We start from the raw sequence: 17,633 nt of genomic DNA, 5'->3' as shown, positions 1-17,633 counted from the left end.
GGGTGGTGGCCAAATATAGGCTACCTTGTATGGCAAGAATGAATTAATTCTATTTAGTATTTTGGGTTGTCGTCGTCGTGGATTCTATGATGTTAATGAAAGTCCAATGATTCAAGTTGGAGTCGTAATTGTTATGGACTGTTTTTGGAGGCCAATGTGATTGAACTTAGCTTTTATATTTATGTGAATAGTGTCGTTAATATGAAAAAAAATGTTGGTGTAGCTCATGAATATGGAAGAAAGGAAATGTGTTGTAATTGTTCTTGTTGAATTTGGAAGAATTCGGGTAGTGTATGTGTTGGTTAGGCCGTTTGAAATGTTGTGCGGGTTGTTGAAGTGTTCTTGAATATTGTTGAATGGTTTCGGAATTGTATTTGAATATGTGAACAATTATGAATTGGAAATAAAGAAAATTGTTGTTGAATTATATAAAAGGAGCTACTAATGTTGGAGTGTATTTTGGAGTAATTGTTGAAGTTGGAGATATGATTGTTGTTGTATTTTTGGCCGAGTTAGATTCTCGGGGATGGTGTATTTACAGGGGAGATGCTGCCGAAATTTCGGCAGATTATAAATGAATTCATTTGAAAGAATAAGACAAGTGTCGATTTAAGATTTCATTCTTAAAGGCTTATAATCAATGTTTGGTATTTGTGACCAATTGTAGATTTTGGGGCATTCGGGGCTTGAAATTGGAGAAGCGTAAGAAGCGGAAAAGGTATGTAAAGCCTAACCTTTCTTTCTTTTGGCATGTCCTAGACATAATAGGTTATGATACAAGCCTTGGGGGAAACTCTATTCCTAGAAATCTGAGCCTAATTCTGACCCCTAATCGTTCAATGTAATTGAATTAGGTACTTTATATTTTGATAGAAAAATAGTTTAAACATCCGTAACTTTCACAAACGGAACCGGATTGCCTTGAAACTTTCATAAGTGACTTCACATGGCCTACTGTTCGTAACTTATGTACGCCACCTCAACTTGACCCGAGGTGGGCCCACGATTCCCGAGACCCTTTGTGTTGCTCCATTTGACTTATTTCTGTACGATAGTTAAGGGAAACTTTTGGTTAACGTCCCTAGCTTCTGTGGACGGTCTCGAATTGTATGAAGATGGTCGTAGAGGTTTTATATTGAATAATGTCCGTAATGATACTTGAAAGGCATTTAGTTTCTCACTACTTTGCATATGCATACGGTTGTTAACCTTTTTTTCTTATGCTAACTCGGATTTACTTGAAACGTGTTTGTGGTTTATTAATGATTTCAAGAAAGTTTGTTTTGTATTAAAGGAAACATAAAGACAATTTCCAAAACCACTCCGACGGGGGTGTGAGATTTTATTATTTAAACTTTCCAAAACCACTCCGACGGGGGTGTGAGATTTTAATATATAGACTTTCCAAAACCACTCCGAAGGGGGTGCGATGGCCTCAGCCTATGCATGAGTGTGCTATGGCCTCCGTTTATGTCTGAGCGAGCTATGGCCTCAGCTGATCACTGAGTGTGCTATGGCCTCAGCTTACGCCTGAGTGTGCTATGGCCTCAGCTTATGTCTGAGTGAGCTATTTTTTTTAAAATCACTCTGAAAGGGGTGCGAGGTTTTACTACTTCATTTCATTTACTACTTATGTTTACTTTATCATTATTGTTATGCCCGAAGGGGCCATTATCATTATTATTATGCCCGAAGGGGCCATGATTATCATTATGCCGGAAGCGGCATGCCCGAAGGGGCCATCTTCATTATTATGCCGGAAGCGGCCGTCCGAAGGGACTATTATGTTACTATGCCGGAAGCGGCTGCCCGAAGGGGCTATTATTGATATTGTGCCGGAAGCGGCACGTGTGTTGTGTTGCAATATTTATTTAAAGGAAATGTGCTAGTGCGCATTACTTATTTTGAAAGGTTGGTTGGATTGCATTGTTTACTTAAAGACTGTTTTGAGACTTGTGTACACATTTATGTTCTTCCAGCGAAGGCTACAGGTGTTGGGTATGGTTGTGACTCCTTTCTTTCGTTTCAGGCTACTTACAGTTTGGTTTCTAAAGTTGTTCACTGTCGCATTTTCCTGGATTATGACTTGTTACCGCTTTACATATTCAGTACATACTCCGTACTGACCCCCTTTCTTCGGGGGCTGCGTTTCATGCCACGCAGGTACACCCAGATGAGTAGAAGACATTGCTAGAAGATGTTCCAGCTGAATTGGCGAGCTCCATCTCAGTTCGGAGTGTTGTCGAGTCATAGTATTTGTGTCATGGTACTTGTATATGTTAGAGACTTTGCAGACAGCGTCCCGTGGATAGGGTGTCGAGGAATGTAAATCATGTATATGTGTTAAAAGAGTATGCATTTTCATATTATTTCAGTTGGTAAGAAGTACATAATTGATGAAAAGTTTTCATAATTTGATTAAAACAGTGATTTCTATTTTGAAAAATTTTCATGTTTTTTTTTTTTTTTGAAATGACAGATTTTAATAAGAGCGAATGTCTTAGGGTTCGCTCGACTCTGAAGAGAGTCGGGTGCCCATCATGCCCTACCAAGGTTGGGGTGTGACAATGATCATATCATCACAATATTTAATTAGGGTACAAACAAGAGGACAAATCCATGTCTCGAATGTTTTTCTATCATTTTCCATATAGAAGAATTCGTTAGGGAAAGTGTCAGCTGCAAGGATACTAAGCAATGAGATACATGAAAATATGACAACTATTACCGGGCAGATCTAAAGAATAGTCAAAATACGCACCACTGAAGTTGAAACTTTCTGGCCTTGCGGAGTTGAAAATTTTCGATCAGATCTGAACTTGCATGTCTTGATAGCAAAAACGGGGAGAGAGGAGTGAGGGATGAATCTCGTGGTGAGCTTGTGGTATTGCGTTGAAGGTTGGCCTTGGTGGGGATTTTCCGGCGTCCGAGGACAGACTGACAATTACTATGCACAATTGTGGCCAAGTGGGAGAACAGTGATTGATGGGTAATACACTACGGAAAATGGTTATATATACCCCTGTACTATCCCAAAATAGTTGTACTCATCCTCTGTTTGAATTGTCGATGATATCTACTCCCGTCGTTATTGTTTTTAATATTTATACTCCTCCCTTTGACGACACCATTCCCCCGACATGTGGCATGATCTGAACGAACCAACCATTTTTCTTATTTAATTAAATATTTGACCCAGGAAATTGTTTTAATCCGAACCCGCCCCATTACCCGATTCGGTGGATGAATTGGGTCATGGTCTTAGGTCGTTGGGTGGGGCGAAGGGAAAAAATCCAGTAGGGGTAGGTTTTAATTTCGACCAATAGGGAGGCGCCACGTAACAAATAACAAAACTAAAAAATAGAGGTATGTTAGTTTTAAGGGCATAAGTGAGCCAAAGTAGGCGAAAGGAGGGTATTTTTAGATAAATAGGTGATCAGAAGTATTCTTAAACCTTTTCGAATAGTTCAGGGTATTTTTGGCCTTTTTCCGATGATTTAATAATCTTTGATAAGTTCCATTAAGTCAGTGGATCGAATGGAATTATTAGCATCCACAGGTCTTTCTAGTCTAGGTCAAAAGTTAAAGATTACATGTATTCATATACGACAAATATCATAGACTAAAAGCAACTCTAAAGGTAATGAATTCACCATTTAATGTGTGTATATATATACATATTTTTTTAAAAATAAAAAATAAATATTGTTTAGTTTTGCTGATCTGTCAATTAATTTTATGTCATCTGCTTTTTAGACTGCAATATGATACAAGATTCTACTCAGGGAGTAGAATTAAATATTGAATACTATATATAAGACACATATGTCCGCTTAATATCATACTCAATTGTAAGCTCTTTTAGATGATTATCTGTGGAGTTTTGTTTCTCTCGTTTTCTCTCTGAATTCTTTGTTTTCACATAGTAAGATTATTTTTCTCGCTTTCATTTTATTCCTCTATTATAGGGCTAAGACCCTGTTTATTTTCACATAATGTATGCTCGAATTTGTATCGTGCATATATATATATATATATATATTAGCCAATTAAGCGCATCTAGTTTTTTCATGTCTCATTTTGCTTTAAATAAGTTTGATTTATTCACATTTTGTATATAAATTCTTGAAAACATTAAGACTCGACGTTAAAGACTCATGTGAATATACCTTTTATAACTATTATGTCTACTATCACCTTACAATCACTATCATCAGCATCCATCAGATAAGAATTAACACCGGTCGCAATCGCTGTATTTTGTGATTTATTCATGTTTTTCTCCTCTAATTAAAAAGAATGTATCATATTAGCTTGTACTTATATTTAATCCAGAAAAAGTGACTCATTTTACTATTTGAAAAATTAACTAAAACTCATTAATAGTAAGCATATGAAGAAATTAATAGCATTTTGATAATTGGGTACCAAAAAAATTTCAGCAAAAGTTAAATTAATAACTATGTTTTCATTATTCGTTATGCTTTTTTTGAGAAAACGTCTCTTTGCTTGATGACATTTTGGGTTTGGTTCAACTTTTGCTGAATTTGAATCAAAGCTAAAATGTCGTCAGTGAAGAGACAATTTCCCAAGGAAAAAACAAAGAATAATTAAAATGTAATTATTAATTCAAATTTTGTTGATTTTGATTCCTTTTTGGTGCCCAAGATCAAACTGTTATAGTAATTAATCCCTTTATCTTTTTGTGAGTAACGAGTTTCAATAATTTCTTTTTTTTCAAATAGTTGTAGAATGGGTCATCTTCTCTAAACTAAATATAAGTAATGAGCTAATATTTAATTAGGTTGAAAAGGAACAACACGAGATCTTCCAGTTGAAGAACATATCATCAATTTGTGTTGATTCAACATGATACGATTTCGGTCACAAGGTACTTATTGTAATATAATATATATATTGTTGTGAAAATTAATACTAGTATTTTGTAACTTTTTATCTGCACCCTTTCATTGCAGGTAATATCCATTATCCAGAGGGTCGTAAATGATGCAAAGATCTGAATAGCTAGCACGAAGGGCTCCTTAATTTGTTCTTCTTCTATTTCATTTTGTTTTACCCCTTTCAATTTTGTTAGTAGAAAAGTTATCAAACATTTTTAGTAATAAAATTAGCTCCTGTGGGCTTATCTTTTTTATATTTCACATTGAGCATACATTGATACTGAATTTTTTTTACATTGTCAGGTCAGTTTTATTCATTAAACAAAATGCGATATAATAGTGTAAAAATTCATTACATTATCGGGGTGTGTGCATTAAGCTCTTTCAAATTATCTATATGTAATTCACCTTTCTTCTTTCGACTCTCAAGTTCAATGTAAACAGGCCAAAAATATCTGTAACATATTGAAAATGACTCGTAAATATCTTCTATTAACCTTTTGATCTAAAAATAACCTTGACATTTTACTTGGGTACAAAAATAGTACTGAAACTAAAAAACGTTAAATTTGAATCTTTAAAATAGGCACGTGTCGTCTTCTTAGCTTGCCATGCTTTTTATTTAGGATTAAATTAAAATCCACCAGTTTATTAAATTCCAAATCATGTTCTTATGCTGGAATAAACCATCGTTTTGTAGATCCAACTGATGTTTCATTGGCAACCTATTATAACAATCTAGATCCGAGACCTGTTTTTGTGCTAGATTAAACAATCTTATTTGAGGATTCATTTTAATGTTGAGCTAAGGATTAAAGGAAGCAGAAATTTCATTTCTGAAGATTCTAGCCTCAACAAGAGGGCGTGCTTTCTTAAAGGTTATCCTTATGTTGCAGCAATGATATTAGTCCAATTTACCTTATAGGAAAACGAATGAAAGCTCAAAAAAAAAAAAAATGGCTATAAGCTGCACAAAATTTGGATTAGAATCTTGATTCGACGCAGTTTTTAAATGCTTTTGCACAGGATGTTTAAGGTCTTAGACTGCAGAAAACTTGGATGCTAAACATATACATACGTACTTACAAAGCTTCTGACATGCGACAAGAACAGGATTTGTATTAGCACTTTGGATGTTTAATTTTTAAAATGAAATCAGGTCATGGGGGTTGCGTTTTAATAAACGAGTGAATTTTAATTTAATTTTAAATAAAAAAAACATGGCAAGCTGAGAAGACGACACGTGGCTATAACACTCAAATTAACGCCATTAGTTTCAGGGGTATATTCGAGCCCAAAAAAATAAAACGTTAAGGATATTTTTGGACCAAAAGGTTAACAGAGGTTTTTATGAACCATTTTTAATACGTTAGGAGTATTGTTGACCCTTTTCCATTCTTATTATACTTCCATAAGAATAAGGTGCAATCACTTGTCGAATTATTTGATATTGCTGAGCTTAATTACCAAATTTCTAAAGTTAGGATTTTTGCAAGTGAAGCTTCTTACACGTATGTATTAAATTTGAAAGGACTACCCTTGCAAGAATTTATGAACTTCGATTAAGCCTTAAGAAGGGTCAAAATTGATTATGCGTGCGCTTGCCCTTGTTTTCATCCAATCCAACTCTTCATTTAGGGCTTGTTTGCAAAGCCACCTGCTAATTGGAATTGGTGTAATTACTAGGGTAGTAATTACACAACCTAGTAATTACACACTAGTGTAATTACAATGACCTGTTTGTTTGTCATAACGTAATTACAATGTAATTATGAGTATGTTGTTTGGTTGCACAAGTATAATTACACAGTTAGTTTATTTAAAAATAAAATCTAATTACAAAAAAAATTAAAATTAATATTTTAAAAAATACTTGACTTTAGAAATGATATTAAATTAGTTATTTAATAACACATTGTTTCTTGAAAGTATTTTAATTAAAAATCATATATTTGTAACTAATATTTTAAAAAGTAATTGATATATATTTTTCAAATTAATAATATTTAATTTTAAACTTAAAAGAAGACTTTTTTTTTTGTGAGAACGTTATGGATTGGATGTTTGACAAAAAAAAATATTTTTAAATATAATGCCATAACATTATTCAAATGTTTGACACAAAAAATCCATCAACTGTAAGTGAAAAATAAACAGCATGCAATGTGAAATAACAAGTCAAGAGTACTAAAACAAATAACTTAAAATTGAAAACATAACCTAAATTCAAAATAAAAAAAATAGTTTAACATAGTACTCTTATGTCAAATTCCAACATTACATAAGTAAGTTTCAACGTAACTTAAGTAAATAATTCAAAAGAAGAGGAAAATATAAGTCTATAACCTCATTCGCATCGAAATTCTACTTTAATAACGTCACTCGTTATATGCCAAGTTTATTAATGACTCATTCTTTCTAATATTAAGAGGTGGAACCACAAGTGGTAAAGGTTGGAATGAGAAGAAAGGAAATGAAAATAAATAATATAAAAATAAAAGTACATTTTAAAAAATAAAAATAATTAACAAGTAAAAATAAAAAATAAATTTAAATAATTGAAATAAAAATAAAACGAAATTAAAATAATAGAAATAAAAAAAAATTAAAAATAAAAAGAAATTAAAATAAACAAAAAAGCAATCTTGTAATTACAGGGTGTAATTTACACTCAATTCTCAGCCCCCTCTTGAGAATTGGAGAGTTTAATTACACCCTCTCAATTACACTCAATTCCCATCTAACTGTGCAATTACTTGGTCAAACAAACATGCCAAACTGTGTAATTATACCCCATTCCAATTACCTGGGTGACTTTCTAAACAGGCCCGTAATTTTTCAACTTATATTAGTTATTCCTTTTCTTTTAACGGGAGAAACAAAATATTCAAAACCTAAATGGTTGCAAAACACAAAGGCTCAAAAAATGATTGTATTCTTATAATTTAGTTTCATTTAAATATTTTGAAAGCTGATCTATTTAACTTAATTTTCTTATGAGCAAAAACAGAAACATCCTTTCTGGTTTCTTGACTAATTAGTTGCCGTCGTGACTTTTTCCTGAATAATCTTTTTCAATAAAAATTGTGAAACTTAAATGTACCGTCGGCCAAACTTAATTACTGACAGTAATCCAAATATACAAAATCTATACACCGATATGTATATATATATAGTGGGCTGTAATATTCCCTTAAAAAATCCAATTGGAGATTGGGTTAGGGCTTTAGGCCTGTCACTAATATTCCTGCCCCGAGCCCATAACCCAAATAAATAAAATAAAAATTGTCAAAATAGTATCGGCTATTTGCTTATGTTCCTTCAGGCGCTTTCTGCAAAACTACTTGTATTCCCTCAAACGTTGATTTTCCAGGTTTTATTCTCTTCCTTATTATACTTCAATTTGTTCCTTTCTTTTTATTCAGTTTGCATTTTTTGATGGGTTACTTTTTTGCCTGTTTTGTAGTGTGTAATTTGTGTATGTATCTGTCCAATACTTTTACAGCTTCTCCTTACTCGATTTCAGTTTATTCTTGCTGCCATCATGTAAGTAATTGTCAAATTCTTCAAATTGTGTTTTCCTTTATCCAATCATTTAGGGCAGAGAAGTAATATTTTTTTTTTTTTTTTTTTTTAAAGTATATTAGGTCTTTTTTGCCTGAGGAAATTAACTAGATTCCATATTATTGGATGTGGGTATGTGGGATTAGTTCAGGGGGGTAACGTAAGATAGGCATAATTTAAGTATGAAACTAATAAAAACCGTGATAGTTTAGGGGGGTTTAGCACGTGAAGGTTATATTTCAGGAGGTAACCTAAGCTAGGCATAGCTTTAAATATGAAACTAATAAAAACCGTGATAGTTTAGGGGGGTTTAGCACGTGAAGGTTATAATTCAGGGGTAACGTAAACTAGGTACTTTAAGTATGAAACTAGTCAAAACGTGATAGTTTAGGGGAGTTTTGATGCGTTATCTCTTTTAGTTATGAAGATTGAAGAGTATGGGGTGTCTGTTATAGCTTGGCGTGCAGAATAATTGTACAAGTTGTTTTTACAGAATTTAGTTTGGCGGCAAGTTGGTAGCCTGATTGTAGCATTGTAGGGTTCATAATAAATGTTTTGCAGCTTTGTGTGTCGGCCTTCAGTTTCTTTTGGAGTGATAGGACTTACTAAGTAAATTGTTGAAAATATAACATGGAGCAAAAGGCAGAAGGATAAAAGTAAGAGGGTAGAATAAAGCGGGAAAATATTAAAGTTGTGGCTTATTTGCGATCTTTGGTGGATGCTGGCGCATTTCTAGATATTAAATGGTAATCCCTCCGTCCCAATTTATGTGACACCATTTGCCTAGGCACATAGTTTAAGAAAGAAAGGAAGACTTTTGAAATTTGTGGTTCAAAACAAGCCTTAGATACTTGTGTGGCTATAAATCATCCCATAAAGCTAAATTATTTCTAAATATAGAAAGGTGACATTCTTTTTGAGACAAACTATAAAGGAAAGTGTGCCACATAAATTGGGACAAAGGGAGTAATAGATATGTACACATTGCAAGGGATGCATTTCTTCTGAGAAGACAAATTATTCAAAGTTATCACTGTAGCTGCTCCCAAAAGTTTGTTTGGTCAGTCAGGGTGTCCTTAAAAATGTCTTTTATCTTTCTCGATTTGCTACAGATGACAAAAGGAAAAATGAGACTGAGTTATTGTTTGAACTGCTTGTTTCATATTAAGAAACGGAATGCGTTTCGTTCTATATTGAACTACAACAACAACGTACCCAGTGTAATCCCAACTCGTGGGAGGGTGGTGTGTACACAACCTTACCCGTACCTTGTGAAGGTAGTGAGGCTGTTTCCTATAGTCTCTCGGGCCTCGGCTCAAGTAAAGCATATCAAAATCACTATGTAAAGGAAATACAGTAGTCAATACGATAAAGCAGAAAAATATTTTTTAGTTCTTTTTTCTACATTTCGAAAAAAGCATGACTACGATAACATGCTTGTTACATATATGATATATCAACAATATTTCCTCTGTGCTAAGTGTGTCAAAGATGTCCCTTCCCTTGGACTTCGGATCCTGCAATATCAGCCTTCTTACATTTTCTCTTTTCATGATGTTGATATATTTCCACTGTATTCATCTTAATCACTTTCTTTATGGGCCACTAAACTATGCTACAGTTGCAAACTGAAAGTGTAAGTATATGCACTAGGCTTGGTTCTGTGTGGTACCAATAAGGCAAACTGATATGTTATTCTGTTCGATTGTGGTGTACTAATTTAATCTTTTTGATTCTTGTAATGTCATTGAGAAGGAAATATTGATTATATATTAGTGTAAGTATGCTGTGTAGTGTAAGCAATCACAAAGCCATAGTTTAGATGGCTAGGAGATGGGCCTGGGATCTATAATTAACCTATTTTTGGTTATCAAAAAAAAAAAAGAAGGCTAGATATGGGCCTGGGATCCATAATTAACCTATTTTTGGTTATCAAAAAAAAAGAAGGCTAGGAGATGGGAGGTAATGTCTTTAGTAGATGGGAGGTAATGTCTATAGTGTTTGTTTTGGTGCATACAGGATTGTGAGAATTGTATGAATGTCTTGCCTAAATATGGGTGTGGCTAGATAGTAGATAGAGAGGCAACTTGCAGGCCGTGACTGTTGTTCTTGTGACACGGGTACAGCAACACTTTCAAAGAGCTGAGTAACTTAGCTTGTGAGGACTCAAGTTGGCCTGGTGGTAATTGGCTTGAGCCTTGGGGTGCTCCCTTTCAAGGTCTCAAGTTCGAAACCCACTGGGTGCAAACAATTTCTGAGGGCCATCGGACTGGGGTAAAACCCTGAATTACCCGTGGTGCACTTGCGGGAAACTCCTTGCCGAGGGCCTGTGCACCCCCGGGATTAGTCGGGGCTCAAAGAGACCCGGACACCCGGTGCTTAATCAAAAAAAAAAAGAAAAAAGGGATGAGAGTCAATAAGTTCCTTGAGGAGTTAAAGAGTTCTTTTATCTAGTTTCTGTGTTTGACGGTGAGAGAAAATAAATGAGCGTCATCCGTCCTTTTGCAATCACATGGATCATCCTTTTCCTTTTTCCTTCTGGTTTACCTTGAATAATCGGGAAAAAAGAAGAAGATAAAAACACTCAAATGGGTGTCAGTTTGTCACATGCTTCTTTTTCCCCAAAAAGTAACTCTCCAAGTTTTTTTGAATTTGTTATTTTCCTCTAATTGTTATACTGCAGGTTAGCAATTTTGCAGAAGTGCTGCTCTTATCTTTGAATTTTGAAGATGTAAAATAAATGAATCTAGTCAAATCATTACATTGATTGTAGAATCAATGGTTTGCATAAATTTTTACTTTGCTAAATAATATTCCAACTATTTATAATATAAGCAAGTTTAAACGTTGATCTTTTGTTTCAAAACATCTTTTGGATGACTTTGAATTGTTTTTGATGTGAGGTAACTGATTTGAAATTTTATCATCTCCAGTGAATCTTTAATTGTTTGAAGTGAGAAGAGAATGACGAAGAAGCGAGAAGTAGAAGCTGGTATGGAGGATGAGGAGGCAAGCGTAAAACGGCAGAAGGTAATGGATCATTCATCTCCCTCTCTTCCACCAGTTGCTTTCGAGAATCCACTTCTTCCTCTTGCATCTTATGATGATGATGAAGACGATGAGGATGATGGTAGGAGAGGACACAATGCTGAGCAAGTTATTAATAATGGTGGAAACAAGGAGCAAAATGGCTACTCATCTGAGGACGAAGAAGATGAGGATGATGAATATAATGGCAGAAGCCAAGGGAAGCGAAATCGTGCAATTGAGATTAGGAGGGACTGCCCTTATCTTGATGCTGTAAATAGACAGGTAACCTTTTGATTCAGTTTCTCTGAGACAGTTTTATCTATTTTAATTTATCCTGCAAGCGCAGATGTCTATACTGAAGTTTTACATGTAATGGTGAAATTCTGAAACTTTATATTGCATAGCAGAATTGTGACAACTTTTCATCCTAGTGGCACTGAAGTTCTGATATGCTTGTCCATTCTTTACTTTGGTTTTGAAACCTCACCTTTTTGTTTATTTAGTATCAATAGCTTGATACTTTTGTGACTCGTGTTTAAGTGTCTGATAGTTATTCCTCATAAAAAAAGTGTATTATAGTAGTTGAGTGTCAAACTAGATTTTTTGTTACACTTGATGCATTTTGTATTGATTATTGCATCATCAAACCATTTTGGTTTAGCTCATGTACTAAGACTGATGGTTATCTCTCTCTCTTGTTTATTTTTATCTTATCTGGTATATCCCATTTAATACTTTTTGTCTACATCTGCAGGTATTGGATTTTGACTTCGAGAAATTTTGTTCGGTCTCTCTCACAAATTTAAATGTGTATGCATGTTTAGTTTGTGGGAAGTATTACCAAGGAAGGGGGCCGAAATCCCATGCATATACACACAGTCTTGAAGCAGGACACCACGTGTTTATCAATTTACGAACAGAGAAAGTTTATTGTCTTCCTGATGGATATGAAGTCATAGATCCATCTCTTGATGACATTATACATGTTCTGAATCCAAGGTTTGTCAAGATTACTCTGGATTGCTTTCACTTATTTCTTGCTTTGTGTTGGTATATTGCCCCTGTATCTATAAGCTGGGGATCCTTCCTGTGAATATACGACTGCGATTCACCATTGTTGTTTGCTTGGTCTTTATTTAACAGATTTACTCAGGAACAGGTTGAGCAACTCGATAAGAGCCGGCAGTGGTCTAGGGCACTTGATGGGTCTGATTATCTTCCTGGAACGGTACTGAACTTCTTTATGCTACATTTATTTGTTAAAGTTACTATATCTCCTTTAGTCAAGATTCTAATCTTTTAGTGCTGTGATATATGTTAGGTTGGGCTGAATAACATCAGGGAGACTGATTTTGTCAATGTCACGATTCAGTCCTTGATGCGAGTAACTCCCTTGAGAAACTTCTTCCTAATCCCTGAAAATTATCAACACAATAGATCTCCTCTTGTTCATAGATTTGGAGAGCTTACCCGAAAGATTTGGCATGCACGGAACTTTAAGGGACAGGTGCATACCATCATTGGTGAATTCACTATTTGTTTTTTCTTCATGATCTTCTTATTTTAACTAAATGTTTGTACAGGTGAGCCCACATGAGTTCTTGCAAGCGGTTATGAAAGCTAGTAAAAAGCGTTTTCGGATAGGTGCACAGTCTGACCCCGTTGAATTTATGTCATGGCTCCTGAATACCCTTCACGCAGAGCTTAGAACTTCCAAAAAAGGCAGTAGCATAATCCATCGGTGCTTTCAGGTTTGCTGCAACAGATAACTGTTTTCTACATTTCAATTATACCAGTTGATCATTATGTAAATATATGGTGCTTTTTTTCTCATAGGGAGAATTGGAGGTTGTGAAAGAGATGCATAATAGACCTATTGCTGAGAAGAGGGAGAGTGGGAAAGATGGTGAACATGGATCTCACAATATTGGCATGGAAACTAGCAGAATGCCTTTCCTAATGCTTGGACTTGATTTGCCACCGCCACCTCTTTTTACAGATGTCATGGAAAAGAATATTATTCCCCAGGTTCTTTTTTAAGTTCAGTTTTTTAAACTGTGATTATCATTGGAAAGGTTTTGCCTTTTTCCTGTTTTTTTCCCTTGTTGACAGTTTGTGGTGATTGGATGGTCTTCGTATTGGACTTTTTCCCCCTTTACCTGGCCATGTTGAGTGTATCATTGTACTAACTCTCGTGCACATGCTGAAATGCAAGTGTCTAGATGTCAGCTAGAAAAGGTGAGAGCGAGTTGGTTTTTGAAGAAAAGATTGCACCTAGTTTAAGAAATAGTTTGCACTTGGAAAAACAACCGTACTGTTCTTCACTAAGTTCGTTTGTCGAGTGTTATAGGGTTTAATTAGATTTTTGAGTTATCTGAGGTGAATGAAATTATGTAGATGTGCCGAAGTTTTGGGTTAATTACTGAGAGTTTCCTTTGTAGTTGGTTAAAGCTAACTTCCTCTGCTTTTTAAATAAGGAGAAGCACCTCATCTCTGGTTCAGATAATTTGTTACAAAACAGTTTAGACTGTTTGCACAGGTTTTTGCTCACCAATCTAGCTTCATGCAGCTCTATGTTTGAAGCTTAGGTTTCTCTCTGTAACTTTGCATCTACTTGATGCCTTTTCTAATGAAATTTGTTTACTTTACCAAAAAAAAAAAAAACAGTTTAGAGTCATATCTGCAAGGACAACTGGTTTTACCAACATTACTCGACAATAGTTTGTCTTCTTGCGATAAGTCGTTGTCCATTAGTCAAATGAAATGAAGGTTCTTGAAACTATAGGCGAGTTATCCTGGCGCTATTCAAGATTAATCACAGGAAACTAGTAAACTTATCTCATTGAGATATTCAGAATATTGCGATCTTTGTTCTACTGACTAATTTTTCATTTGTTAAATATTGAAATTGAATAAACGTATCAGAAGTGATTGAGAACCAAAAAGGAGCAAAAAGAAATAAAGTGCAAGCTTTTGAAGACAATGACCTCATACATCAGGTGTAATGAGGAACATTATTTACAAAGAAGAAATAAAAATCATAGTAGTCTGGATGTTGGTCTTGTGTGTTGGGGAAGGGAGGGCACATAACAAGAGGTAAAATATGAGAGCAAAGACATGAAATGAGAAAAGGAGGCACAGACATTTAAAAAAAAAAAAAAAAAAAGAAAGAAAGTGAAGTGTATGGAAATAAAAGAAATTAAAGGGAAGAAGAATGAGGAAACGATTTACCCCCCCTTCCCCAAAAAACCCGAAACCCCCAAACCAAGAGAATTGCAGTTCACAATATATTCAGGGGAAATCATACAATTCTCATTTAAATTCACTCACTTTTTGTCTTTGTCAACAAAGGTGGTCTTTGTCATTCTTTGAATTGGATGTGAGATACAGATTTCTGGAGTTTCAATTAACTAGATTGAAGGACTATGCTTGTTCGTGATGCAATGTGATCATAGCTGTCCAGACGCTATTTTAACACATTCATGATCCATTTCTGCTCACTTTTGCCTGTTTCTTTCTTCATCCATTAACCTTGGAGAAGATGCTATTTATCTAAGACTTTCTGTTCCATGTGTCGTGCTTGAAACTTAATGAAACACCTGCTTTTGAACTATGTCTAATATGGTTCACAAAATCTGTAAACTTTAGTCTCTGAGTATTGTGACATCCTTATCTGTATCCTTCTGTAGTATGATGCATTGGAAGTTTGTACTCATTTGATTTTTGTAAATGCAGGTTCCATTATTCAACATACTAAAGAAGTTTGATGGTGAGACTGTGACTGAAGTTGTAAGGCCCCGTATAGCAAGGATGAGATACCGTGTAACAAAATTGCCACAGTATCTAATTCTCCACATGCGTAGGTTTACAAAGAACAATTTCTTCATGGAGAAGAATCCTACACTTGGTGAGTACTCGTTATTGATGATATCCTTGAATTGAATTAAATTACCAAGATATTTAACTCAATGGATGTAGAAGCCTTGTATATATTCCAACTATATCACTAATATACCCTCCCCAATGGATGTAAAAGCCTCGTCAATACTCCTTCTAGCTCGCCAGTTCCCCCCACCCTACCCAGCTGCTCATACCATCAAATTCACATACCTCAAATTGTCATTTTTGGTTGGACATGATAGCAAGCTGTTCTATACAATCTGGGTTCTGCTACTCATTTAGTATATACTACTCCATAGAACTTATTGTAGATTAGGATGTGTCATTTAGCCTCTTTTACACCTGAATATCAGTAAACCTCTTTTGAGGGGTAGGTGGTGGGGAGGAGCAAGGGGTTTGAAGTTCTAGTTTTGTTAGTTTGAAGGTTTTTTTTTTTTTTTTTTTTTTAAATTGCTTGTAGAATTGTTCTTTCTGATTGCAAATTCTCCACATGCGGGCGTTTAAGGAGGGGGGTGGGGAGACGGGATGTGGGGTTTAGTTTTCCAGGTTTACTTTCCTGCTGGGTCAATGATGTGGAGTTTAGTTTTCCAGGTTTACTTTCCTGCTTGTCAGTGAGGTCTAATTTCTTCTTCCTGATCAATATTTTCTAAATCTACTTGTTAGAGTTATTCCATTTCCACTTTGTTCTCACACAAGACATCTAGGTAGAGCAGGGAGAGGGCTGTGTAGAGGAGGAAAGAAATGAAAACTAGATATAACAGAAAAGGTTCTCAGCCTTAGAGTAGGTATCGTAGACTTAGGGGCTGCATTGTTAGGCTTCTATCCCATGACTTGTGACGTTTCATGCATCTTTTTTCAGTTAACTTCCCTGTGAAGAATCTAGAGCTCAAGGATTATATTCCTCTGCCAGCACCAAAGGAGAATGAGAAACTTCGCTCGAAGTATGATTTGATTGCTAATATTGTTCACGATGGTAAGCCAGGCGAAGGATCCTACAGGGTGTTTGTCCAGCGAAAATCAGAAGAACTTTGGTTAGTTACACAGCTCATATCAATAAGTTTTATGTGTTTCTAATATGAATTTTTTTAATTAATACACACATGGAAAAAAAGAAAAGAGGAAGTAGTTTATTCTGTTAACTTGGTAACCGAATGCTTTAAATTGATGCAGGTATGAGATGCAAGACCTACATGTTTCTGAAACTCTTCCTCAGATGGTTGCACTTTCTGAGACTTATATGCAGATATATGAGCAGCATCTGCAGTAATGAACCTGACAAGTAACATTGGAAACATCAATCTCTGCTTTTTGAAATGCCGATACGACTTTTAGAGATCTAGTGAAGAGTATTGTACTTGTTGAGGGATAGGGAATTTTGCGTTTTGTTTTGTTGTTGCTGTCTGTAAATCTCTGTTTTTTTTTTTTTTTTAATGGTGCTTAGGCTTAAGATTACTATTTGCAGACGGTTTTGTTGTACGGTAGGTTCTCGAATTTGGAACATAAAGTGCCTTTGTCTCCAGATGTAGGAATTATAGCTGACAATTGAGTGGGAAATCTCAATTGAACAACTTGACTAAACTTTTATCTTATTGTGAATTCAACAAGATTTTTAGCAGATTAACTAAAATTTATGTGAAATGGATTTATGTACTCTCTTCGCAGTAAACCGACTTACGATATTTAGGGTTTATCACGATTGGGGTTGATTTTCAGCTTATCGTATATATTTGTTATTCGAAGCAGAAGTCTAATTTTAGTAATTCTAGTTTTATATGTTTTCACTGTTTTTTTTTTTTTTTTGGAACTTTGATTATGATCAAATATCCCTTAAAATTAGGTAAAATGATTGATAAGGGTGGATTAGATCACTCGAAATATAGGACTCTGTATGAAAAGAAAAATATAGGGAAAAGGGTCAAATTTACAGTATAGTTTATAATTTAAATTTGCCATCCATCAAAGTTTGGGATTAAATTTACTCTCTCAGTCAAAGTTTGGGATCAAATTTACCCTCCAAGTATAGCTTATAGTTTAAATTTGTCCTCCGTCAAAGTTTGGGATCAAATTTGCCCTCTTCGTCGAAGTTTGGGATCAAATTTGTCTTCTCCATTAGAATACTTGATAAATTTGCCCTTATATGGATGGAAGTCTGACTTGGACTCCGCAACACACAAAAATTAGCCACGATGGATCCACATAGGCTTCAAGTAGACTCCAAACCCAATTCTCTATTTAACC

The 17,633-nt window shown here is 34.9% G+C and overlaps 1 protein-coding gene and 1 long non-coding RNA gene across 3 annotated transcripts; both read left to right on the top strand.

The window, feature by feature from the left end:
* The first annotated feature begins 3,843 nt into the window (after positions 1–3,843).
* LOC132621210 (uncharacterized) lies at positions 3,844–5,157 on the top strand. The gene is made up of 3 exons (XR_009575455.1): positions 3,844–3,925; positions 4,805–4,891; positions 4,977–5,157. It is a non-coding gene; the product is annotated as an uncharacterized LOC132621210 (long non-coding RNA).
* A 2,972-nt stretch (positions 5,158–8,129) lies between these two features.
* Positions 8,130–16,999, top strand: LOC132621473 (uncharacterized). Of its 2 annotated transcripts, XM_060335757.1 has the most exons (11): positions 8,219–8,274; positions 8,368–8,447; positions 11,399–11,777; positions 12,250–12,494; positions 12,639–12,723; positions 12,817–13,002; positions 13,079–13,246; positions 13,332–13,523; positions 15,231–15,402; positions 16,255–16,426; positions 16,566–16,999. In XM_060335757.1, exons 3-11 carry the CDS (start codon positions 11,430–11,432, stop codon positions 16,660–16,662), a joined length of 1,665 nt encoding a protein of 554 aa, XP_060191740.1. In that variant the 5' UTR covers positions 8,219–8,274; positions 8,368–8,447; positions 11,399–11,429; the 3' UTR covers positions 16,663–16,999. The 2 variants fall into 2 exon arrangements, with proteins under 2 accessions (XP_060191739.1, XP_060191740.1); XM_060335756.1 differs by lacking the exon at positions 8,368–8,447 and having other exon boundaries at positions 8,130–8,274.
* The last annotated feature ends 634 nt before the right edge of the window (positions 17,000–17,633 follow it).

The sequence above is a fragment of the Lycium barbarum genome, chromosome 12, assembly GCF_019175385.1.
Source record: "Lycium barbarum isolate Lr01 chromosome 12, ASM1917538v2, whole genome shotgun sequence".
In the NCBI taxonomy this organism is placed as follows: domain Eukaryota; kingdom Viridiplantae; phylum Streptophyta; class Magnoliopsida; order Solanales; family Solanaceae; genus Lycium; species Lycium barbarum.
The sequence above is the reverse complement of the archived record's forward strand: the minus strand, read 5'-3'. Positions and strand labels throughout refer to the sequence as shown.